Genomic DNA, 26864 nt, shown 5'->3' with positions numbered 1-26864 from the left:
AAGTAAACGTGGATTTTTTAAATTATTTTTTTCAAGGACCAATAAACGTGGATTTTTTAAATTATTTTTTTCAAGGACCAATAAACGTGGATTTTTTAAATTATTTTTTTCAAGGACCAATAGATCAATAAACGTGGATTTTTTAAATTATTTTTTTCAAGGACCAATAGACCAATAACCGTGGATTTTTTAATTTTTTTTTCAAGGACCAATAGACCAATAAACGTGAATTTTTTAAATTATTTTTTTTCAAGGACCAATAGACCAATAAACGTGGATTTTTTAAATTATTTTTTTCAAGGACCAATAGACCAATAAACGTGGATTTTTTAATTTATTTTTTTCAAGGACCAATAGGTCAATAAGCGTGGATTTTTTAAATAATTTTTTTTTAAGGACCAATAAACATGGATTTTTTAAAATACTTTTTAAAGGACAAGAGGCCTGGATTTTTTTAAATAATTTTATTTGAAGGACCGAGTGGCCAATAAACTTGGATTTTTTAAATAATTTTTTTCAAGGACCAAGTGGCAATAAGCTTGGATTTTAAATAATTTTTTAAGGACCAACAGACCGATTAGCGTGGATTTTTAAAGAATATTTTTTCAAGGACCAATAGACCGATAAGCGTGGATTTTTAAAGAAGACCAATAAACGTGTTTTTTAATAATTGTTTTAAAGGACCAGTAGACAAATAAACGTGTTTTTTTAATTAGTGCTTTCAAGGAGCGATATACCTATGAATGTGGATTTTTTAAAAAATTTGTTCAAGGACCAATAGACCAATGGATTTTTTTAAATTATTCTTTTCAAGGACCAATAGACCAATAAATGTGGATTTTTTAAATTATTTTTTTCAAGGACCATTAGACCAATAAACGTGGATTTTTAAATTATTTTTTTCAAAGACCAATAAACTAATAATCGTTGATTTTTTAAATTATTTTTTTCAAGGACCAATAGACCAATAAACGTGGATTTTTTAAATTATTTTTTTCAAGGACCAAGTGGCCAATAATCGTGGATTTTTTAAATTGTTCTTTTCAAGGACCAAGTGGTCAATAAGCGTGGATTTTTAAATTATTTTTTTCAAGGACCAACAGACCATTAATTGAGAATTTTTAAGTAATTTCTTCCAAGGACCAACTAAGTGATTAACGAGAATTTTTTTTAATCATATTTTTCAAGGAGCAATTGACCAATAAACGTGCATTTCATAAAATAATTTTTTCAAGGTCCAAAACCTTATTGGTCCTTTATTTTTATATCATTTTTGCACTCAATATACAGAACATGAATTGTGGATTTTAAAAAATTATGGGTAATATTGACAAATATTTGTGTTTTTTCGATTTTTTCATTTTCTCAGTGTTCTTTAATTCATTAAATTTTTTTCTTCTCCTTCTCTTCATTTCAGTTCTTCGCCAAAAATCCCACTAATAACTACATGCCACACAACAACAATACACGAAACTGAAGCAACAACAACAACTACTACTACTACTTCCAGTACATCTCGACGTCCAACATTACAACGTCAAGATTATTCTTGCCTCGATTCCAGTGAAGCACAATCGGACGATAGTCATCTAACACGAGAGTCAATTACACGCGAATCACAAAACGATGAACTATCCTCTTCGACATTGGATAAAATTGATGTGAGTACCCTACCGTTGCCGGCATTGCCACCGAAGAAGCGACGCACCAAACTCAGAGCCAGTCCATCCAAACATCACAATCGCCGTTATGGCAGTCCTCAACACCACCAAACGCCGCACGCACACTCAGAGCTAAGAGACTGTCACAGCCCTAGCGAAAAGTCAACAGCCGGGTCGGCGGCGACGAAAAGCAACGAAGATTACCAACATCTGTCGGCCTTTCAGAAATACGTTGCCAAGCGTCGCGAAAGCCTGGAAGCATCCTCGCGCAGTTTCAACGAGAAACTGGAGGCGCGTAGAATGCATTACCACATGGGTGGCAGTGGCGGTGGTGGATCCAGTGCTTCGACCTCAAGTGGTGCCGGTTTACACATGCCTACCTATTTGTTTGGGGAACATTACTATGGGGGTTCGGGCTCCCGCCAAGCGGTGGCACCTGCCAACAAGGAAGAGATTTATTTGAACAAATCTGGTTGGGTACAGGTCAATACGAAACGCAGCAATGATGAAAATCGTGGCTACCGCCGTTCCAATTATGGCCATCAAAATGGCGATTTGCGCAATACCATACGGGTGATACAGATCGATAATACCAGACGTTCCGACATGACACGGCAGGCATTGCTGCAGCATCAACATGCCATTGTGGAACCACCGAAGTTTGTCAGCAGCAAAGTGGAGGAGTTGATACAGCGCAATGAGGCGCGACTGGGAGCCAGCAATGGCAAGCGAGATTCAGCTTTAAGGCCCGGCTATCGGATTGTGGATCCGCAAATAGCCAGTATACTCAATGAACGTCCTGGTTTCTTGCCTGTGAAAAATCTCAATGATCACGAATCCCCGCCTCCCATAACTCCCATTCTCTCACCACCACCTGCCTTTCAAGATAGTAGCATCAAAGCCAAGTCTTTCGATCGCCGAAGAACCATTGCCAGTCGCCCCAGTCCCCAACCCCAGCCGATTGTCAGCAACTGCAATCTGCAGGCCGGACCCAACAACAAGGGTATGGTCTTTTCGCGCAGTTTTGAGTATGACAATCGCAGGCCCACACCCACGGACACCTATGTGGAGACATTCTCGCGCAGCTTTGATGGCAATCTAACGGAGAGGCCTGTCAAGCCCGTACCCATGCCCCGAGATAGATCGCCCAATTTCAGTACACTAACGGGAAATTCACCAAACTATTTGAGTAAAAAAGACTCGGGTGGTGGTAGTAGTGGTAGCCTAAGATCACGTGACTCTTCACCCAAATATCAATCACCAGCCGCATCCATATCGTCATCGCAATCGCCACAGACCCAAAAGACCACAGCCTATCTGAATACTTCGGTAAAAGAAGCTCCTCCCTCGTATAGTGTGGCCAGTGGCCATAGTACATCACCGGTGGCCAATCGCTACTCACCACGCTCCCAGCATCATGAGCGGTCGTCGTTTGAACGCTCGAAAAGTCACAATGTTATGGGACGTTCAAGAAAGTCGCAGTTCAGTCGTACCGGAAGTGGTAATGTTGGTGCAGCGGCCGTTGTAAACAACTTGAATGTGTCCCGATTTCGTAGCTTCGATACACCGATGAGTCAACGTTTGAATTCATGTGATAGTGGTGCCAGATCAGGTGAGTTGTGATGAAAATTATTCAAATAATTGCTGTAGAAGTTAGTCGGAAGGTTTACTTTGCTCCCCTATAATTCCGATTTCGAGACCCTATCCTATTCCCGTGGAAAAATTTTCAAATTATTTTCCCTCGTCGACCGCTCTATAACAATATTGTACCGTTTTTTTAATTCTTAGAAACGTTTATGTCCTGTGTGCATGTTTTCGAAAACTCCACCTTTTTTTTCTCAGCCCGTTTTCTAAATTTCAAAGGGAAAACTTTTACCAAGCGGTCCACTCCTACTGGTACCTCCCCCACAAGAGGTTGGAATTTTGAAAACAAAAATAATATTTTATAATGCACAGAGAGTTAACATTTTGAATAATTATAAAATATCTTGAAATCGTATATATATATATATATATATATATATATATATATATATATATATATATATATATATATATATATATATATATATATATATATATTTATATATATATATATATATATATATATATATATATATATATATATATATATATATATATATATATATATATATATATATATATATATTAACACAAGCTCTGGTGTAAAGACAGGGTATATCGATCCACTCCTTCTGGTACTTCCCCATAAAGCGTCAAAATTTTGAATACCATGAGGCTCATAAAATGCGAAATGAGCATCTGATTCCATTCAGACTTTGCAAATCTCGATATTTCTATCAACACAAGATATGGGATGGTAGAGATCGGACTTTTCATTCTGGTACCTCCCCTACAAAGTGTCCAAATTGTGGATATCCGTGAAGCCCATAAAACGCGAAATTATCATCCTATTCTATTCTTGGCACATATCAATATTTCTATCAAAACTAAATCTAGTACAAAGATGATAGATATCGGACCATTCCTTCTGGTACCTCCCTCACGACGGGTAAAAATCTTGAATAAACAACACGATCATAAAATCCGAAATAGGCACCCGATTCTCTTCACATCACATCCCATAATTTCTTCTAACACTAGATCTGATTTGAAGGTGGGATATAACTTCTGGTACCTCCCCCACAAAGGGTAAAAATCTGAATATCCATGAAATACATACAACACGAAATTAAGATCCGATTTTATTCGGACTTAGCACGTCTATATTTCAATCAAAGATGGTAGAGATCGGACCACTTTTTCTGGTACCTCCCCCATAAATGGCCAAAATTTTGAATACCCATGAAAACATGAAATTAAGATACGATTTTATTCGGGCTTAGCTCATCTCAATAATCCTATCAAAACACGACCTGTTATAAAAATGGTAGAGATCGGGCCATTTTTTCTGTTACCTCCCCTACAAAGGCTCAACATTTTGAATATGCGTGAAGCCCATGAACCACGAAATTAATATCCGATTCCATTCGGACTTGGAACATCTCAATATTTCTGTCAAAACAAAATCAATTATAAATACGGTAGAGATCCGAACATTCCTTCTGGTACCTCCCCTACAAAGGGTCAACATTTTGAATATCCGTGAAGCCCATGAACCGCAAAATTAATATCCGATTCCATTCGGACTTGGCACATCTCAATCTCGATTTATTTATTTTTTTTCTTAATTTTTTTGTGGAGTCTAACGTCATTATTTCGAAAAGTTACGTAGCATGGATGAGGGTATAAAACACGCATATCCTTGACGATTCTTTGCGTTTCATTCAGCGAGAGATAAAAAAAACTGCAACAAAGTCAAATGCCATAATTTTTACATTTTTTTTTTTAAATTTTGTTGAATGAAAGCAAAAAATGTCGGAAATAGCATCACATTTTAGAATAAGTTTAGATTTGTTCGAATTGGTCACCTTTGGCACGAATTATGGCCCTCACACGGCCAATGAAACCGTCATACGCTGCCCGAATGTTGTTCTGCGGTATTTTGGCATATTCCCGGCGAAGCGCTTGCTTGAGGTGATTGACACTTGGGTATTTTTTAGTGCCAACCTTGCTTTCTAAAATACTCCAGACACAATAGTCCAACGGATTTGTATCCGGAGATTTTGGTGGCCATTGTGAGCTGGAAATGAAGCGAGGAACCTCATTTTGTCACCATTCTTGGGTGTTGGCGCGTGCATAGTGCTATGGTGCTGAGTCCTGTTCGAATGTCCCAGGTCAGCGGCCAAAATGTTTGCGTGACCAAGGCTTTAATAACCCTCCAGAATATTTTCGCGATTATATTCGGCATTTATTTTAATGCCAAGGTCGATTAATACGAGCGGAGAGCAGTCATCGTCTGTTATGGCGGCCCACACCATCACCATGACCGGCGCTTGAGTTCTGATGGCCAACCGAAGGTGCACATTTTCAGCTGACCTCTTTGGCAAGTAAACACGATAATTTTGATTGTTTACAAACTGCAGGACAACAAATGTTTTCTCATCGGAGAATCCCAAATTGGGCAGTTCACCACTTTCGGCCAAGCGAAGCAACTCTTTAGCTCGTTTGAGTCAATTTTCTTTATGTTGCGGTGTAAGTTCTTGCACTCTTTGGAATTTCAATGGCTTTACCCCCGAGCTCATTTTTCAATATTTGCCGAATGGAATATTGCGATATGTTAAGCTCACGAGCCATTATTTGACCACTGCGACGAGGGGTTTCAATCAAAGCGCTTCTTTACTTATGGAAGCAATTCTGCTGATGTTGCTATTTTCTTCCCTCCACTTCCTTGACGTCGGGTTACGCTACCAGTATCACGTTAACGAGCGAAGGTACGAGACACAAAAGATTTGTTCACATTTAAATGCTGGAATGCTCTAATGATAGCCACTTGTGGTTTTCCAGCCAAATATAAAAAAATCACACTATCACGCTTGAATTCCATAGCGGATAACTTTTTTTCTGTAAAATTCTCACCAAAATGCTTTTGTACGCTTGTTACCAATATAATGAGCTACCACTGTAATAGTTTTAACAGCTGTCGGACGAGTGGCTTGGAAATGACAGCAGTTTGAAGTTGGTTACAGTTTTTTTCATCCCACCCTGTATAATCTCAAAATTGCTTAAGAAAAGTCGTCTTCGCTCATTCAAAAAAACGGTGATGTTTTCACCCAACTTTAAATTTAAATTTTCCTTAAATTCCAATTTTCCTTTTTTTTAAGAAAAGGACTTTATGCCCCCAGGCCACTTTGCAAACTTTGACATAAATCATCTTTTAAAGAAATCATCCTTCCTGTCGAACACGAATAACATTTCAAGTTCTGCATCAAAGGCTTGTTTAGCAATGCGAATGAACTTCTTGCCACGACAAAGGAGCCATAACGTTTTGTCTCTCGCTCTCTCTGTGTGTCTCTGTTAACCCATCCATTGATGATGGTTTTGTTGATTCAATGAATTTATTGCTTTTCAGTCAACCATCGATTCCTTTGGCATTGTTTGTCGTCAAGGAAAATGTGCATAGCCAATGTTACGAACCAACGTCGTCCTCATCCTCCTTGTTGTCGTCGTTCACCAAATATAGCAACAAAAACGATAACTACAAAAACGTATATCCTTTTTCCCATTTTAAGGCAATCAAGCATAACAATAATGATAAAACTGATCGAGTTTCAATTGTTTACATTCATTCAATGGAAGAAAACATGGAAACATCTCGACAGGATTTTTGCTTTATCCACCTCCTTCTCCTCCTCCTCCAACTCTTCAAGAAACCCAAAGGAGGCCATATGAAGCAGCATTGACAGTTTGTTGGCTTGTTTGCATAAAAGCAACTGAATATTGCTAAAAGACAATATCCTTAACTTGTAACCAGGAATAGGTCCTTTGTCAATGTTTGTGTTTACAAAATCCTGGATTTACTTCCTGTTTTCCCAGCGAGCTGGCTGACTGGATGGATGGCTGACACAACAAGGAAATGATGATGGAGCGACGAATGCAAGTGAAACACAAACCTATGTTTAAAATTTACAATGGGTAGGCGGGTGTGCGGTGGGGAAGGCGAAAGAATAAAGAGATAACTAAATAATGCATTTAAATTGCTTCATTGCTTCAGTCTGTATGAACAACAGGAGGAGGAGGACTGAGAGGACATTCGTAATACAAAATGTCTGCACAAATATTGAATTATTTATTTAGAAATTGCTGGCCAGCGACTGGGAAAATATGTTATTGTCTCCAAAGGAAGAAGATCTCTTCAACGTTATCGATAGATACAATATATCTGGGAAAGGACATAGTTTTTCTAAGGGAAGTCTATAGAGGGCATACGATTTACAGAATTTTTCTGATGTTCTACCATGTATTCAAGCCCCCATAAAGTCTTGCATCTTTAATATACAGATTACTTAGAAGGTTTTCTGAGAAGTTCGCAAGTGTTTGAAAGGCGTATGGAAAATGTTCGATGTGAAAATGCCTTTAAATATTCTCGACTTTAGTAGGTTTTTTGTAATTATTCGAAGTTTAGGGGTCAACGATCTTTCAAATGTCTTGAAAATCTGATCTCTTAAACATTTCCTGAATAATTGAAGACCGTTAAACGATCGTCTCTCGTAGAGTCGCAGAAGTACAAAAAACTCTTCTAGAGTTGCTAGTAAAAGAAAGGCTCTCAAAAGTCCTTAGCTTGTAAGGAGGCTCCTAAAAAGTCTTCTTTTTAAAGGAGGTAGCTTAAATTACAACTTTAAAATTTGGTATGCGATTAAGTAAAGGTGCGACAAGCTTGGCTTTATGGCAAGCTACCGACGGGAGTTAACTGATTAGACGATCTTGTCTCGTAGAGTTGCAGAAGTACAAAAAACTCTTCTAGGGTTGCTAGTAAATGAAAGGCTCTCAAAAGTCCTTAGCTTGTAAGGAGGCTCATAAAAAGTCTTATTTTTAATGGAGGTGGCTGAAATTAAAACTTTTAAATTTGGTATGTGATTCAGTAAAGGTGCGACAAGCTTGGCTTTATGGCAAGCTACCGACGGAAGTTAACTGATTTTGACCATTTTTCAATAATTATAGAAATAATTCTGTTTAGGGGTCAACGATCTTTCAAATGTCTTGAAAATCTGAAAACTGAAAGTCTCTTAAACATTTCCTGAAGAATTGAAGACCATTAAACGATCGTCTCTCGTAGAGTCGCAGAGGTACAATAAACCCCTATAGGGTTTCTAGTAAATGAAAGGCTTCAGAAGACCTTGTCTTGTAAGGAGGCTCTTAAAAAGTCTTCTTTCTAAAGGAGGTAGCTAAAACCAAAACTTTGAAATTTGGTATGTGATTCAGTAAAGGTGCGCAGGGTCTAGGCAAGCCTGGCTTTATGGAAAGCTGCCGACGGGAGTTAATTGATTTTGACAATTTTTTTTTTAAATTATAGAAAAAATCCTGTAGATTTTAAAAATACTGCTAAAAATTATAGACGTGTTTATTGCCGATTTGAAAATGTACATCGCAAAGTAACTTAAATAGAATAGAAATGTAGTACATTCCACATATTTTTTTTGGAAATTCTCAGATCAATATTCCTTAGAATCCGTGGTTTGTAGGTATATAGTGTCTTCGGTTAAAATAGTCATAGCAATACGAGAACAATTTTAACACTCAAGCGAGTCACCCAAGGGGGTCTTTTTTACACCCTCAGCCATATGGCTGATTGGATATATATTATTTGAAACGGTCAAAACGTCCCTCATCGAAATAACGGTTTTAGACTCTTGGTCCCTTTGAATCAAATCCGTTTCAGGACATTTGGAGTCGATCTAGCGATGTCCGTCCGTCTGCTAGTCTGGCTGGTATACATTATAATATTTTTTGTCAAACTTAGGTCGACTTCGGAGATGGGCAATATAGGTCCAACACTTCTGGTAACTCCCCCACAAAAGGTCAAAATATTCACAGAAAATAATTTTTCGTATAGAACAAGAAAGAATTGACAAATTTTTTTCAAGTTTTACAAATCTCAAAGCGTCCCACTCAAAGCGTCAACATTTTGATAAGAACTTGAAAAAGGCATCCGTTTCTCTTCATATTTCACAAATCCCAATGTTTTTGTTACCTTAAAATCATGTGTGAAGATGGTATCTATCGGTCTACTCCTTCTGGTACCACCCCCACAAAAGTACGAGACTTAAAAATAAAATATTTTACTGCACAAAATCCTAACATTTGCATCAGTGCTAGCTCCGGTGCTAAAATGGACAATATCGGTTCACTCCAAAAAGTACCTCCCCCACAAAGGTTCCACATTTTTTTTACGGTCAAAACGTGCTTCATCGAAATAACGGTTTTAGACCTTAGGTCTCTTTGGGCCAAATCCGTTTCAGGACATTTGGAGTCGATCTAGCGATGTCTCGAAAGGAGTATCCGGTTTGGTCCAAATTTGGTACATCGTAATACAATTATCAAACTCAGATCGAGTTCGGAGATGGGTAATATCGGTCCACTCCTTCTAGTACCTCCCACACAAAATGTCACAATTTTAAAAAAAAATATTTTATTGCACGGAAAGAAAAGGATAATCCGATTTTGCTCCAACTTTGCGAATCGTCATATTTTGATTAGGTAGGTGCAGAAATCGACAATATCGGACATCGACAATATATAAAGGGTCTAAATTTTGAATAACTATAAATCTTACACAATGTGACGAAAGTCTCCGATTGTCTTCAAATTACACATATCACAATATTTTTATTAACATAAGGTCTGGCTTGAAGATGGAATATATCGATCCCATCGTTCTGGTAACTTCCACATCCTTCTGGTAAAAATTTTGAATAACCATGAAGCTCATAAAACACCAAATTAACATTCGATTCCATTCAGACTTGCCAAATCTCAATATTTCCATTAACACAAAGTCTGCTACAAAGATGGTAGATATCGGACTATTCGTTCTGGTTCCTCCCCTACATAGGGTTAAAGATTTCGAATAACCATAACAATCATAAACCCCGAACTGAGCATCCAGTCCCTTCATCTTTCACACCACCGAAGTATGGAGGGTATATTAAGTTTGTCATTCCGTTTGTAACACCTCGAAATTTACATTTTAGACCCCACAAAGTACATGTATTCTTGATCAGCATAAAATTCCATTCCATCACTCTAGCTTCCGAAACAAAGAGAAAACAAACACTTAAATCAAAATGAAGTACGTTGATAAAATTTTACTCAAATGTGTATTATGTTTGCAGGACTTTTGGTATTGCAAATGGACCATGGACCGTTTTGGTATAGCCCCCAAATAATGGTACCTCCCTTTTTCGGTATTTTGGTAATTTAAACGATATTATTCATCGGAAATGTTTCAAATTTGGTATTTGAAGTTCGTAATGAATACTACAGCCTCAGACAGGAAATAGTCTGTGCAGGTCCACGTCTTCGTACAACCCCCATATAACGGATCCTCCCGATATTCGGTAATTTGATGATTTTAGCGACTCTATTCAACGTAATTGTTTCAAATTTGCTTTTTGAAGTTCATAATAGATACTACAGCCTAAAACAGAAAATTGTCTGTGCAGGTTCACGTCTTCATATAGCCCCCATATAACAGTACCTTTTAGCTGACTTTTTAACGTTTTTTTTTTTTTTTTTTTTTGGAAAATTGCAAAATGCATTCGCACTGCCCGGCCATAACTTACGAAACAAGTCAGCGACTCTTTACAGCTTCCTATTATTAAATATTTCTTTAAACCAGAAACCTGAGATGAATATCAAATATATGACCTCGCATAAAATTTGATATAAATGTTCGATTTTCTTGTAATTTTGCCTATACCAATATTGGTATCTGTATAAGATAAATTATGAAAATGAAATACTTTGGTCGACTATATCTGGTATTTCACGCACATTTTAGTATTTTCTAAAAAAATATCACATATCTCATATAAAGTTAAGGAAGTAACCCATATAGTCCAAACGTGGCACATTACAATATTTTTATTATATTTATTTTGGTCCGATACGAAATGGTCAATATTGGCCCATTCCTTCGGAACCTACGCCATAGAGGATCAACAATGTGAATAATCATAACAGAAGTCAAAATATATTTAAATAATCGAACATTGGCTGAGGGTATACATCTGTCGGCAAAATCGACTGATACTTTTTGACTTCTTTTTGATCTTTTTTTGTCTGAACAAAGAAGGCCTTTTATTGAGGTTTTAGTGGTAGAAAAGTTAGTATATGTTATATATGTTTTCCTTAGACATATGCTTTTTATAGGGGTCCTATAAAATAAATACCTTATAATCCAATATTGTATAAACATTGCTCCTTACATCACATTAAATTTCCTATACGCTTAAGATGCAAGGGACCATCAATTGTCCCATGATTGCCTGTTTGGCTGGCTACACATCTGCCAACTTTGAAGGCTTTTGTGGAGTTGGAAAATTCCTCAAATGGATTGACCATGCATTTTGTCATCTTGTCTTCTTTTTTCTTACGATTTTCTTTACTACGTTTCTGCACACATCATTTATTTGGATGCCAATTGAATGGTATTGGCAGAAGACATTTCAAACAGGGACATTTGTGTGGGGTAAAAGCAATAGAAAATATTTAAAGAATTATTTAAAAATTATTTAATGTAAAGCACTTTAAAAATTAAAACAGTTCCAACAACTGCAAATGAAATGGAATGGAATCGTTTTGCAATGTGTATTTGTTTTGTATTCTAAGAATATTTCGTTTGGGAAAAGTATAATGGGAAATCTCATAATATTGACCTGTTTTCAATCTCTTCTTTTTCACATGGACATTCCCATCAAGCAGTATCTTCCTCAAAGGCAAATTTTTGCATCTTTAGCTATGACCTTGGGCTACTTTTTATTACATAACGTTATCTATATTGGCACAACATTTTTCCCAACTGTGCCCATTTCCAAATGGCAGCATAGTCATCTGGCCATACCCCCCAAATAACCATTTTCCTATTAAATAATTTCAATATTTCTAATATTATTTGAAGTGACTCTTGTCCATAATTTTTTTGCATTGCCATACATTCAAATACTTTTTCAATGGCCATTTGATAACTGTTTTCTTTTTTTTTATTTTCTCTGTATTTTTTCTATGTCCTTTGAAAACAAATATTTGAAGCGCACATGTCCTTGTGTGTCTGTGTCACACTCAAAGGCCGTTCTCCGGCCATCTGAGGAGGGACTAAAACTTTGTGAATATTGGTACCGAACAAAACCCTGCTGGATAGTTTGTTAAATAACATAAAACGAAACTACTTCAAACTATTTGCCATTGAATAAGAATATAAAGAAAGTGGTATTTGAACAAGAAAAGATGAAATGATAATGGTCGATCAATTTTTAAATTATTTAGAAAAAAATATCCGATGTTTATTTTAGCAAAGAATTAATAGTAAGGCGAAAGGGATTTAGGTATTGATGAGATATCATGTATTGACCGAATAGGAACAATTTATTTTCAAGAGGGAAAATAATAAACCGCACCGTATGCTTATTTCGGATATATATATATATATATATATATATATATATATATATATATATACAGGGTGAGATATTAACTTTGGGTATATTAACTTTGTCATTCCGTTTGTAACATCTCTAAATATTCATCGTAGACCCCATAATATATATATTCATAATCAGCATAAAATTCTAAATCGATTTAACGATGTGCGTCTGTCTGTTAAAATCACGACACAGCCCACATTAAATGACGCAGAGCGTCAAAATTGAGCATAACAGTTTGTATGGTATCTAGGATGGTTGGTATTAAAAATAAAACATATCGGTCCACGTTTTGATGTAGTCCCCATATAACAGTACCTCCCAATATTCGGTGTTTTTATGATTTTGCCACATTTTTTTACGGATTTGTCTGAAAATTGGTATTTGTGGGTAATAATGGGCCCTAGTTCGTGTGGCGTAACATTTTATGTATAGGTCCAGGCTTTGGTATAGCCTCCCCTATAGTGGTACCTCCCGATATTCGGTATTTTGATGATTTTCGCCACATTTTTTTTCACGGATTTTTCTAAAAATTGGTATATGTTGGTCATAATGGGTTCTAGTTTCGGTGGCAAAACATTGCAAGCATAGGTCCACGATTTGGTATAGCCCCCATACAACGGTACCTTCCGATATTGGGTATATTGATGGTTTTTCACACATTTTTCACGGATTTGTCTAAAAATTGGTATTTGTTGCTCATAATGGGTTCTAGCTTCGGTGGCGAAACATTGTATGTACGTTTTTGTATTGCCCCATATAGCTGTACCTCCCGCTATTCGGTATTTTAATGATTTTGCAACATTTTCCCATGAATATGTCTAAAAATTTGTATTTGTTGGTTAATTGGTTCTAATGTTTCATTTACTCTAAGGTGGAGGGTATTAAAAGTTCGGCGGCCGAACTTTTTTTCAAATTTTATTAAATGAAAGTAAAAATGTCGGAAATAGCATCACATTTTGGAATAAGTTTAAATTTTTACGAATTGGTCACCTTTGGCACGAATTGTAACCTTCAAACGGAAAATGAAACCGTCACACGCTGCCCGAATGTTGCTCTGCGGTAATTTGGCCCATTCCTGGCGAGGCGCTTGCTTGAGGTGATCGACACTTTGGTATTTTTAAGTGTCAACCTTGCTTTCCAAAGTACAATACTCAAACGGATTGGTATCCGGAAATTTTGGTGGTCATTGTGCGCTGGAAATGAAGCGAGGAACCTCATTTTGTAACCATTCATGGGTGTTGGGGCGTGCTAAATGCGATGATGCAGAGTCCTGTTGGAATGTCCAAGGTATGCGGCCAAAATATTTGCATGCTCAGGGCTTTTATACACCGTCCAGAATATTTTCGCGATAATATTCGGCATTTATTCTGATGCCACGGTCGATTAATACGAGTGGAGAGCGACTATCGGCTCTTAAAGCTGCCCACACGATCACCATGGGCTGCGCTTGAGTTCTGGTGGCCTACCGAAGGTGCTCATTTTCAGCTGACCTCTATGGCAGACGATCATTTTGTTTGTTTACAAACTGCTGGACAACGAATGTTTTCTCATCGGAGAAAACCAAATTCGGCAGTTCACCACTTTCGCCCAAGCGAAGCAGCTCTTTAGCTCTTTTGAGTCTATTTTCTTTCTGTTGCGGTGTAAGTTCTTGCACTTTTTGTACCCTCCACCAAAGTATATATATTCTCGATCAGCGTAAAATTCTAAGTCGATTTAGCGAAGTCCGTCTGTCTGTCTGTCTCTCCGTCTGTCCATCTGTTGTATTCACTCAGTCTTTCAAACTAATTGAGATAAAAGGCAAAAATTTTCCACACATGTTAATTTTGCCAGTAGGCAGGTTCAGTTCGTAAATGGGCCATATAGGTCCACGTTTTATGTAGCCCCCATATAACAATACCTCCCGATATTCGGTATTTTGATGATTTTAGCGACATTATTCACCGGAATTGTTTCAAATTTGGTATATGAAGTTCAAAATGGATACCACAGCCTAACACAGAATATTGTCTGTGCAGGTCCATGTCCTCGTATGACCGTCATAAACGGTACCTCCTGATATTATGTATTTTCATGATTTTAGCGAAATTATTTACCGGAATTATTGTGAATTTCGTATTTAAAGTTCGTAATTGGTACTACAGCCTATGACAAAAATTCTTATGTGCATGTCCACGTCTTCGTATAGCCCCCATACAACGGTACCTCCCGATAGTCGGTATTTTGATGATTTCAGCAAAATTATTCCCCGGAATTGTTTCAAATTTGTTAGTTGTAGTTCGATATGCATACTTCAGCCTAAGACAGAAAATTGTGTGTGCAGGTCAACGTCTTCGTATAGCCCCCCATATAACGGTACCTCCCGATAGTCGGTATTAAGATGATTTTAGAGACATTACTCACAAGAGTAGTTTCAAATTACGTTATAGAGTTCGTATAGGGAACTACAGTCTGTGACAGAAAATTGTCTTTGCAGGTCCATTTCTTCGTATAGGCCCTATATATCCGTACCTCCCTATATTCGGTATTTTGACGAATTTAGGTACAACACTCACCGAAATTGTTTGCGATGTCGTATTTAAAGTTCGTAATGGAAGCTGAAGCCTGTGACGGACAATTGTCTATGCAGGTCCAGGTCTACGTATAGCTCCGATATAACTGTACCTCCCTATATATGGTATTTTGATGATTTTAGCTACATTATTCGCCGTTTATTTCATGTTTCGAATTTGAATATGGCAATGGCTTATGACAAACAAGGTCTATGTAGGTCTACGTCGTATAGACCCCAATGTAACGGTTGTATTCGGTATTTTTAAGATTTTAACAGAATTTTTAACGAATTTTATTTTTTTGAAAATGTCCATATTCGTTCCAAACAGTGGAGGGAATTCAAAGCTCGGCACGGTCGAACTTACGGCTTTTTAACTTGTTGGAATTTTAATGGATTCACCCCGAGCTTATTTTTCAATATTTGCGAATGGAATATTGCGATATGTTCAGCTCACGAGCCATTTTTTGGCCACTGCGACGCGGGTTTTGATCAAGTCGCTTCTTTACTTTTCGAACCATTTCTGCTGATGTTGCTGTTTTCTTCTGTCCACTTCCTTGACGACGGGCTGCGCCACCGGTATCACGGTAACGGGCGATGCTACGGGACACACAAGATTTATTCACATTTAAATGCTGGAGTGCCCTAACGATACCCACTTTCGGTTTTCCAGCCAAATATAAAGAAATCACACTATCACGCTTGAATTCCATCACGAATAAATTTTTTTTTTGGAAAATTCTCACCAAAATGCTTTTGTACGCTTGTAAACAATATAATGAGCTGTCACTGGAATAATTTTAACAGCTGTCGGACGAGTGGCTTAGAAATGACAGAGGTCTGAATTTGGTTGCAGCTTTTTCATCTCATCCTGTACATCTTGGTTAAATAGTTAAAAAAATACATTTCAAATTTATATTTAAAGTGGAAATTATATGAAAAAAATTTTTCTTATCTTCGGCAAATTTTGAGAATCCTAGCTGAATAACAAATTGTCCAACTTGCTTTTTATATTAAAAGTGCTTAAAACTCTTCTCAAAATTATTTTTAAACGATTGTCCTTTTCTGTAAATATCTAATTTCTAAAATCTAATTTTCCCAAATCACGAAATGTTGCGTTGCACTCTAACAGCTCTTCATAATCACATAACACCATTCCGCTTATCCAATGCACTAAAATTATTTTATTATTTTTACATTAGCACTCTCACACATACATACATACCACACATTTTTCGTAACTCTGTGACTTTTTTGGAATTGCATTTCCACAGTTTACTTATTACATTGTATTACTTTAAGTGTCCACTCTTTTTTCGCTGCTATCGCATTGCAACCAGCACTGGTATTAATTTTACAAACTTGACTTGATTCAAAATTCTCTCCCTCCACCAACACCCCTCCCCCCAAATGCTGTGTTGTAACGCTCACAAAGTTTTCATGACAAATGTAAAGTTTGCTCAACAAATTTTCAAAAAAAACAACGAAAATTGTACACTGCGATTTTGGCTTAGATTTATTTACTCAGCTTTTTCATGTTCGTCGCCATGACCCAGGCAAAGGATTTGATATTCTTTTCGTTGGGGGTTTTTTTTTTCGCCACACTCAGCCAGCACACAAGGTCCATTCACCAGCCAACCCCCCTGGCCGACCCACTCGAACTGTATCAAAAAGTCCATATAACTTTTTTTCTGTTGGTTTTTATAAAATCTCATATCTGGATGACAATAAATCTGCAACCAATTTGATAACAGAAACTTAGGAGGGAAGAGGAGGACGAAGTTTCTATTGCAAATATTGCTACTGCTAAAGCTGCAGGGATGGAAATTCGTTGAAACATGTCATTGTTCTCAAGCAGATCTTCTTTGGCCTTTGGAAGGGATTCTACGGATCGAAGACCTTGATATGGTATTTTATGGACAGAAGAACTAGAAAATGTTTTCAAAGGCAAGAAAAGAAGAGATATTTTGTCCACGGACCTTCAGAAGGTAGTCCTTAGGAGGAAAATCACGAGAGGGTATTCTATGGACAAAAGTTTTTGGGAAAGTATTCTTAAGAGTCCTGTGAATATTTTATGGACAGAAGAACTAGAAAATGTTTTCAAAGGCAAGAAAAGAAGAGATATTTCGTCCACAAACCTTCAGAAGGTAGTCCTTAGGAGGAAAATCATAAGAGGATATTCTATGGACAAAAGTCTTTGGGAAAGTATTCTTAAGACTTCTGTCCTTAGAATAACCTCTCGAAGGTTAGAGGACCCTGAGAAGGTCTTCTCAGGATTTTTTATGAACAGAATCTGTTTAAAGGCCGTCTATGAACTGAGGATAATGGTTTTCTATGGGCAGAAAGGTTCTTATATTGACAGAGGAATCGTACGAAGTCCTGTGAATATTTTATGTACAGAGGAACTAGAAAATGTTTTCAATGGCAAGGAAAGAAGATATATTTTGTCCACAGACCTTCAGAGGAAAATCATAAGAGGGTATTCTATGGACAAAAGTCTTTGGGAAAGTATTCTAAAGACCTCTGTCCATATAATAACCTCTCAAGAAGGTTATAGGACCCTGAGAAGGTCTTCTCAGGATCCATTATGAACAGAATCTTTTTAAAGGCCGTCTATGAACAGAGGATAGAGGTTTTCTATGGGCAGAAAAGTTCTTCTATTGACAGGGAAACGTAGAAAGTCCTGTGAATATATGCCCTTAAAAATGTCTTCTAAGGACAGAGAAAGATCTTCTATGGTAGAGGGTCTTAAGATGGTCCTCTAGAATTTCTTCTAAAAGAGGTCCCTAAGAATTTCTTCTATGAAGAGAAGACCATTGGAATGTCTTCTATTGACGAAGAAGCCTCAGGAGGTCTTCTGTTGACAGAAGACCTTGAAAAGGCCTTACAGAAGGCCTTCGGATGGACCCCTATAAAAATATGATCTTTAGTAGGTCTTCTACGAAAAGGCGACATTTAGAAGATCTTCCAGCGAGAAAAGGAAATCAGAAAGTTTTCTATGGAGGAGAAGATAATTTATAAACAGAATGTCATGGAGATGTATTCTATAGACAGAGGAGCCTTAAGAAGTGTTTTGTGGACAGAAGATCTTGAAAGAAGATTGTATAGAGAAGATCTTCCAAGGACAGAATGCCCTAAAAAGGTCTTCTATAGACATAGAACCTTTAGAAGGTCTTATACTACGAGAGGACTATTAGAAAGTTTTCTATGGATATAAGCTCCTGAGAAAGTCTTCTATTGACAGATGAACCTTTGTAGTATGTATAGAGGGCCTTCTGGAGGCCATCTTCAAAAAGACGATCGTTAGAATACATTCCATGGACAGAAGTTTTCCTATTGATAGAGGACCTTTAGAAAGCCCTCTATAGAAAGAGATCCTTAAGAAGGTCTTCTATTGACAGAGGAGCCTTAGGAAGTGTTCTGTCGACAAAACACCTTTAAAAGGATCTTCCAAGAACAGAAAACCCTCAAAAGGGTTTCAATGGACAGAGTACCATTAGAAGGTCTTCTATGAAGAGAGGGATTTTAAAAAGTCTTCCATGGATATACAGTCCTGAGAAGGTCTTCTATTAACAGAGGATCTTAAGAAGGTCTTTTGTGGATAGAAGACCCTGAGAAGATGTTCTAAGGAATCTTTCGAAGATCTTCTATGAGCAGAGGTTATTTGAAGAAGACTGTTTTCTTGGCACAGAAATCCTTGAAAAGGGTTCTTTTGTCAAAAAGTAATAAGAAGTTCTTCTATTGGCAGAGAAAACGTAGGAGGTCTTCTGTAAACAGATGGCCTTGAAAAGGTATTCCATGAATAAAATACCATGAGGAGATTTTTCATGGACGGAGGTCCTCAGAAGGACTTCTATTGACACACGATCTTTAGAAGGTTTCCTATGAACAGAAGTCCTTGAAAATATCCTTGAGGGTCAGGAGGTCTTCAAATGGTATTCCATAGACAAAAGCATATGAGAAGGGCTTCTACGGACAGGGAGACCTTAAGAGGACTTCTGTGGACGAAAGACCATGGACAAAGAACGATGAGAAGATCTCTCATGATCACAAAGACCTTAAGAAGATCTTTTGTAAACAGAAGTATTTTAGAAGCTTCCCTGTAAATCAAAGACATTTGAACGTTCCTTGAAGGATGGAAGACCTTTAAAAGGGCCCTTGCGAACATATTCTATTGCCTGATGACCATGCGAAAGTCTTCAATGGGTAGAAGATCTTAAAGAGGTCTTCCATGGAAAGAATTTTGATAGTAGAAGGATCTTTGGAAGTTCCTAAGAGGTTTTTTTTCTTTTGAAAAAAAAGTTGATCTTAACATTTTAAAATGTCCATCCCTGGCTGGCTGTGGCAAAATCAAGGAAAATATTTTTTCTCCAATTAGAGTAAAGTGATATTTGTTATTTCAATGTAGGAGAGCAAGGTCACTTCATAAAGCAAGGAGATTTCAAAAATTAACGCTGGAGTTTGTAATAATCTGGCAACGAATGAAAAATGCGATAAAATTACGAACATTTTTGTACTTTTCTAAGCTAAATGAGAAAATCGAATATTATCATGGAGTTGCTTATGTTGTAAATTAAACGGATTAGAAAAAAACTCAAAACTAATTTTTGACAAAAAAGTTTATCCAAAAATTTCATCATTGGTTTTCACTCATCAAAATTTTTTTTAAATTTTTTCTTCCTCCTTTTTTTCCAGATCTCTCTAACGATGAGTTGGACAATGAGGACGATGATGCCGGCTCCTCGGAATTTCTCAACACCAACAGTTATCATCCGTCTACGTCGCCTTTTAAATCGCAACGCCAGCGTTCGCTGACACCTGATCGCAATGAATCACACAGTTCGTCGAGTAGTTTACGCAAACAGCGCTCACTAACACCCGAATCACGTTCACTAACACCGGAAGATCGTCGCCGTAAGGGATCGCAGATCTCGTTGATGGGTTCGCGTCAAAATTCCAGTTCACGTAGCAATACCCTGGAACGTAAACATGAAAAAGTGAATATTTCACGTAGCTCATCGAGTTCAAGTTACAGTGGCCGGGAACATGATAATCATGGCATTGGCGTTGGTGGAGGTAATGGTCTGAATGTTGTTGGTAGTGCGCAGTATCGGAGATCGGTTAGTCGCAATGCCAAACAGGCGGAGGAACATCGCATTCGAAGATCAAGGTGAGTGAGGTGTGCTTTGTTAAATAAGATCGATTTTTGGAGATTTTTACTTAAAGTGAAGAAATGTACTAAACGGTACAAAATAGTACACAATTATTATTTGTAGTGAGATAGATTTATATGTAAGTGGATAGGTAAATGAAAACAGACATAAAAACATAGAAATAGATAGGTAGATATCAAGAAATCAAAATCTTTGGAAATTTCTCACGGATCCCTCGTAAAAGTACCAAAAGGGACAAATGGGATAATTCTCTGTGATAATGTGATCAATAAGGCATAAGCCACCATTGGATAAAAAATTTGTATATTCGGAAACTCGTACTTCAAGCGTGCGAAAAATACTGAAATGGGCCCTAGTCGTAAAAAACGGCCGGGAAAAATTGCAAACTCAAAATGTTGCATAAAATGGTACAGTGAAGCGATGATTTTGGATATCTAGGTTATTGAAGGGAACAAAATGTACTGAATGGTACATTATTGATATTGAGCGATCGGAAGGGATTTAATGATTAAAATCTTGTTTTAAGGTCAACCTTGGCAATGAAGTAAGTCACAATCCAGCGGAAATTTATGAAAATGGTATATTTTGCAACTAAGCCCATTAGGCCCTTTTAAGAGGACCTCTCAAGTATGCAACGTATTTTTAGAAAATGAGGGTACGAAGTATACAGGTGTAAGAGTATGAGATTTTTCGGAAATTAGTACAATTAGGGTGCAAAAAGTACTAAATTGTAATTGAATGATCGGAAAAGTTAGAATTTTGCCTAGTACGAAGGTCATTCTTGGCCTATGGGTTGAAGTATGGCGATGCTTTTATTCATTCGTACTTTAAGGGTACCAAAAGTACTAAATGAGACAATATGGTACATATATATTTTTTTAAATGTCATCGTTATATTTAAAACAAGTAAGCAAAGGCTACAGTCGAGCGGGGCCGACCGTTGAATACCCTACAACACTATAATAAACGATACAGTTTATATAGGCGAGATACTCGAAAGAATTCCACAAGATATTGTGACAAATAATAAAGGAAAACCATCAGGTTTCGTTCTCTAATTTTTGAATAATGGCAACTTAAACTAATTTAAATGTTTTTCCTAGATCTGGAACCAATATTTCCCAAAGACCTATAATCTCCCAGAAGTGGCAAAAGATTAACATTTATTATTGGTTTTTGACTGAAACGCATCTATATGAGATACAGACATTTGACTATATTCTTCAAAGAAATCAGCGTTATTTGTGAATTCTCCAAAAAGTCACTGGAATAGACATTTTCGTATTTTGTCTACAAAAGTTAGCAAACTATTTCACACATTGAATATTTTTGGATGGCCATCCAAAACTGCTTGGCTTTTGCAATGTCCTGTAACCCCCATTCAAATGTGCCTGAGGATCGGGCGATAATTACGACCTACTGACAATTTTGCAGTTTTTTGGTCCATTTCAACCCCTAAATATATGGCGATCATCTCCAAAAAGAGTAGACTTCTATTCTGACCCTCATCTTATCCCCATGCAAAATTTCGTAAGGATCGGGCCATAAATGCGATCTGTATATGATATCCTGTAATCCTAACTACTTAGTTTTGTTAGCTGTAGAAATATTACCACATGTTGACAAAATTGAAAAAATATGAGAAAATTTAAAAAAATCAATATTTTCATCTTCATAGAGATATTTTTATTCGATTTTTTAGACGTTTTTTCTTTCCTGCCAAGAGGCCATTCTGAATTAATGAGAACTGTCGAAATCAGTTCAGCCGTTCTCGACATATAAGAGATCTTTCAAGCATATCTCCTTTGATAGACATATATATCGCACATATTTTGCTATATATCCGACTTGTTGGATGTTAAAATCAATGTAAAGGTCAGAAGTAACCTTGTCATGGCTTTGTGATTTCGCCGGTATTTAAAATATTCGCGGTTTCATGAAAAATTTTGAATTTTTTCAACACAAAAGATATGGTATATTTTACCCGCTAAATATTATCCGATGACCACCCAAATTGGTAGGCTTCTTCTCCGCCCTAAACTCTAGCTACATGCGAAATTCCGCGTCGATTGTTCTATAATTGCGACCTGTATAGCTACTGCAAAATCCGACATTTTTTCAGTATTTGGTCCATTTCAACCCCTAAATATTATGCGATCATCTCCAAAAGAAATAGGGTTCTATTCTGACCTAAGCCCCACCTCCATTCTAAATTTCGTGAAGGTCGGGCCATAATTGCGACCTGTAGAGTGATTACAAATTAACATGGACCGACGGACAGACGGACGGACGGACATACATAGCTAGATCGACTCAGCTCGGCGAGCTAGGAAGATCCATATATACTTTCCTATATGGGAAATCAATATTTCGAGGTGTTACATAAATTCTGGCCCAATCAAACTTATAATACCCCCAACACATAGTGTTGTAGGGTATAAATATTAAATATTGGCCATTATTGGGTGGAATACGCCCGATTTTTTGAAATACAAAAAGTACTAAATGACACATCAATACTATCAAAATTTGGAAAAAAGTTTAAACTTAGACATTCTGTCAGTCATCGTTCAGAGGGGTAAAAAGAGTATTCACTTTGTGCAATCTGTTAGAGCTAGACATTTTACGTTGATCCTACTCCTGCAGTAGATAATTGAAATTTTAATTGAAACAAAATCGCTTAACTCTTTTATAAAGCGAAGCGGATATTTTAAAATTTTATGTGAGGCTCACTCCAGGTTTAGATGTGGAAAGATTTTTACGATACATATTGTGGTTTTGGGAAAATCGTACAAAAAGGTACTAAAGTGTCCTACACATTTCTATACCCTCAGTCATTTGGCTAATGAGGATATATCATTTGATGCGACCAAAGCGTGACTCATTTTTAGACCCTAAGTCTCTTTGTACTAAATCTGTTTCAGGACATTTGGAGTCGATCTAGCGATATCCATCGGTCTGTCCATCTGACTCTCTGGCTGGTGCTCACGACAACTCTCGAAGGGAGTATCGCATTTGGTACATCGTAATATTTTTGTCAAACTTAGATCGAGTTCGGAGATGGGCAATATCGGCCCCCTCCTTCTAGTACCTCCCATACAAAATGTCAAAATTTTCAAAGAAAATAATTTATTGCACAGAAATTGAAAGGATAATTCGATTTTGCTCCAACTTTGCAAATCCTAATATTTGCGTCAGTTCTAGGTCAGGTGCGAAAATGGACAATATCGGTCCACTCCATCAAGTACCTCTCCCACAAACGGTCAAAATTTTGAATAATTACAACTCTTATAAAATTTAATGTAAGAGTCCGATTGTCTTCAAATTTCACACATCCCAATATTTTTATCAACCCAAGTTCTGGTTTTAAGATGGAATACATTGGTCCACTCTTTCTGGTACCTCCCCCACAAAAGTTCGAAATTTTCAAAAAAATATTTTTTTTTTTCACAGAAATAGAAACGGTGATTCGATTTTGCTCCAATCTTGCAAATCCTAATATTTGCGTCAGTGCTACTTCAGGTGTGAAAATGGACAATATCGGTCCACTTCTTCTGGTACCTCCCCCACAAAGGGTCAACATTTTGAATAATTACGACTCTTATAAAATGTGATCTTAGAGTCCGATTGTCTTCAAATTTCACAGATGGTACCACCTGGTACCACACCCACAAAAGTTCGAAATTTTTAAACAAAAAAAAACAAAGAAAGAGAAGAAATAATCCGATTTTGCTCCAACTTTTCAAATCCTAATATTTGCGTCAGTTCTAGGTCAGGTGCAAAAATTGCTAATATCGGTCCACTCCATCAAGTGCGTCCCCCATATAGGGTAAAAATTTGGAAATGTGATGTAAGAGTACGATTGTCTTAAAATTTCACAGATCCCAATATTTTTACAAACCTAAGATCTGGTGTTAAGATGGATTATATCGGTCCACTTCTTCTGGTACCTTCCCCACAAAGGGTCGAAATTTTGATTATCCATTTAGCTCATAAAACGCGAAATTAACATCGAATTCCATTTAGACTTGCCACATCTGAATATTTCTATCAACACAGGATCTGTTAAAAGACTTTAAGATCGGACCATTCCTTTTGGTAGCTCCCCCACAAAAAGGTCAAAGTTTTGAATTACCAAAACGTTTATAAAATCGCAGATAAGCATTAGGTTTTCTTTATATTTTACACATCCTATTATTTCCACTAACAAAAGATCTGTTGCGTAGATGGAATATATCGATCCACTCCTTCTGGCACCTCCCCCACAAAGGCTCAAATTTTTGAATATCCATGAAGCTCATAATATTCGAAATTAACATCCGATTTCATTCAAGACTTGGTATATCTCAATATTTCCTTCAACACAAGATACGTTATAAAGGTGGTAAAAATCGGACCATTCCTTCTGGTACCGCCCCCACAGAGAGTCATAAAACCATAAAATCCAAAATAAGCATCCGGTTCTCGACAAATTTCACACATGCCATTATTTTTACTAACACAAAATCTTCTCAGAAAATGGGATAAATCGGTCCACTTCTTTTGGTATTTCCCCCATCTTCAAATTTCACAAATCCAAACATTTTTGCTAACGCAAAATCTGTTGTGAAGATGATAGGTATCTGCCAACACCTTCTGGTACCTCACCCACAAAGGGTCACAATTTTCAATACTTACATCTGTAATAACCTGTGAAACAACTCGGGGATTCTATACAACTTGCTATATCTAAATATTTTTCTTATCCAGAAATCTGATATTAATATGTTATTTATCGAAATTTATGATTTCGTATAATTTAAAATTTGCACATACCTGTATTTTATCTGTATTAGCTGAAGTGGTCCGCTATGTCTGGTACTTCACTCATATTTCCACATTTTCCAAAAAATTTGCACATATCTCATATAAAGTATAGGAAGTACACGATATAGTTAAAATATGGCGCGTTGTAATATTTATATCAGTCTTAGGTCATATACGAATTGAACAATATTGGCCAACTGCTTCGGAACCCCCCTTAGGGTCAACAGTTAGAATAATCATAGCTCAAGGATGGGGTATACATCTGTCGGCAAAACCGACTGATTTTTTTTTAACTTTTTTTCTATTTGCAACTAACCCACCTCTTTCTCTCTCTCTCTCCATCTCTCTTTTTGCAGATCCCTCCAACTGACCGAACGTTCACCGAATCGAGCTCACAAGATGATCGTTTGTGTTGGCCAGCCACATGCCAATTCGAATCAGCCACCCATTTATCAACAGGCCAATCTGCGCAATAATCAAATGGCTTCGATGGGGCCGACAAATAATTTTCCACCCACAATACGAACTACCGGAAAATCCCAATCAATTCTATTGGGTCCGACAAATGGAGGTGGTGCGAAAATTGTGCGACAAAACGATATTGATAAAAGTCGTTCATTCGATTTTGATTATTGCAATTACAATTCACAGACGAATGCCATGAAGGCCCAGCACAGCAATAACTCGCTGCTAGGCAGTGCAGGGGTGTTAAATCGCGATGCTGCGATGAGATTGGATTTTGATAAATCACGTTCCTTTGATGATGACTACAGGGAGGCGGTGGTGAGCAATAATAATTTGAATGCGGCGGCAATGCGTTATTTGCAGGCGGCCGCCGAGTCATCGGAAAGGAATCATCAGCAGAGAATGCGTCGATCCTCACCAGTTGAGGGTGGCGGAGGAGGAAGTGGTGGAGGTTCTCGTAATACACGATCACCACAGTCGTCGGGATCGTCTTGCAATAATTTGAGTGTGCCCCGGCAAACCACCAGTCCCCAGAATTATGGCACACGATTGTGTGATCATGAAATGACCTATGACCTAATGCGCAAGAGCTTGGATCGTTCACCGATTATGGAATTCCGTAGAGGTGATAGTGCTGGCGGAGGCAGCAGTGGAGGTGGCGGCGGAGATTATGACATGCCCATTATGCGCAATCGCGAGACGATTAATTCGGGTGGCAATTCGGAATTGAATTTTATGAATAACGATGGTCGGATCTATGAACATGTCAGCTCGAATTCTTTGAAACAGCAACGGTCGCTGCGCAGAACCCATAGTCCCAATGAGTCACACTATTCGCTGGAACGTGGATCCCATGATCGTGGATCATCGAGGGATGAGATGACACCACCTGATGCGCAGCCAGATTATCGCAACGATTACAATGATATGTATCGGCGCACCCGAAGCACAAATCGTGGAAGGTATTGAGGGAAGAATTTATACACCAGCAAAATTTGTACGACTAACAAGTTTTTTGAGAATCCAATTAACTGAATTTGAATTCACAACTCACACATACACACACACACACACCAATTTACAGTGGTGGTTAAAAATTTAGCTAACCTATTGATAATATTAATAAAAATTACAAAAAAAAAGCAAA

The 26864-nt window shown here is 37.3% G+C and overlaps 1 protein-coding gene across 1 annotated transcript in view; it reads left to right on the top strand.

Annotated features, from left to right (window-relative positions):
• LOC131800714 (serine-rich adhesin for platelets-like) overlaps positions 1 to 26864 on the top strand; it is a 246346-nt gene that overhangs the window by 213817 nt on the left and 5665 nt on the right. Inside the window, exons 3-5 of the mRNA XM_059118394.1 lie at positions 1418 to 3273; positions 19968 to 20442; positions 25609 to 26679. Coding sequence (XP_058974377.1) covers positions 1418 to 3273; positions 19968 to 20442; positions 25609 to 26679 — 3402 coding nt within the window. The remainder of the gene's footprint in view (positions 1 to 1417; positions 3274 to 19967; positions 20443 to 25608; positions 26680 to 26864) is intronic.

Source organism: Musca domestica, unplaced genomic scaffold, assembly GCF_030504385.1.
Source record: "Musca domestica strain aabys unplaced genomic scaffold, Musca_domestica.polishedcontigs.V.1.1 124, whole genome shotgun sequence".
NCBI classification, from domain to species: Eukaryota; Metazoa; Arthropoda; class Insecta; order Diptera; family Muscidae; genus Musca; species Musca domestica.
Note: the sequence above shows the minus strand (reverse complement) of the source record. Positions and strands in the feature narration are given on the sequence as shown.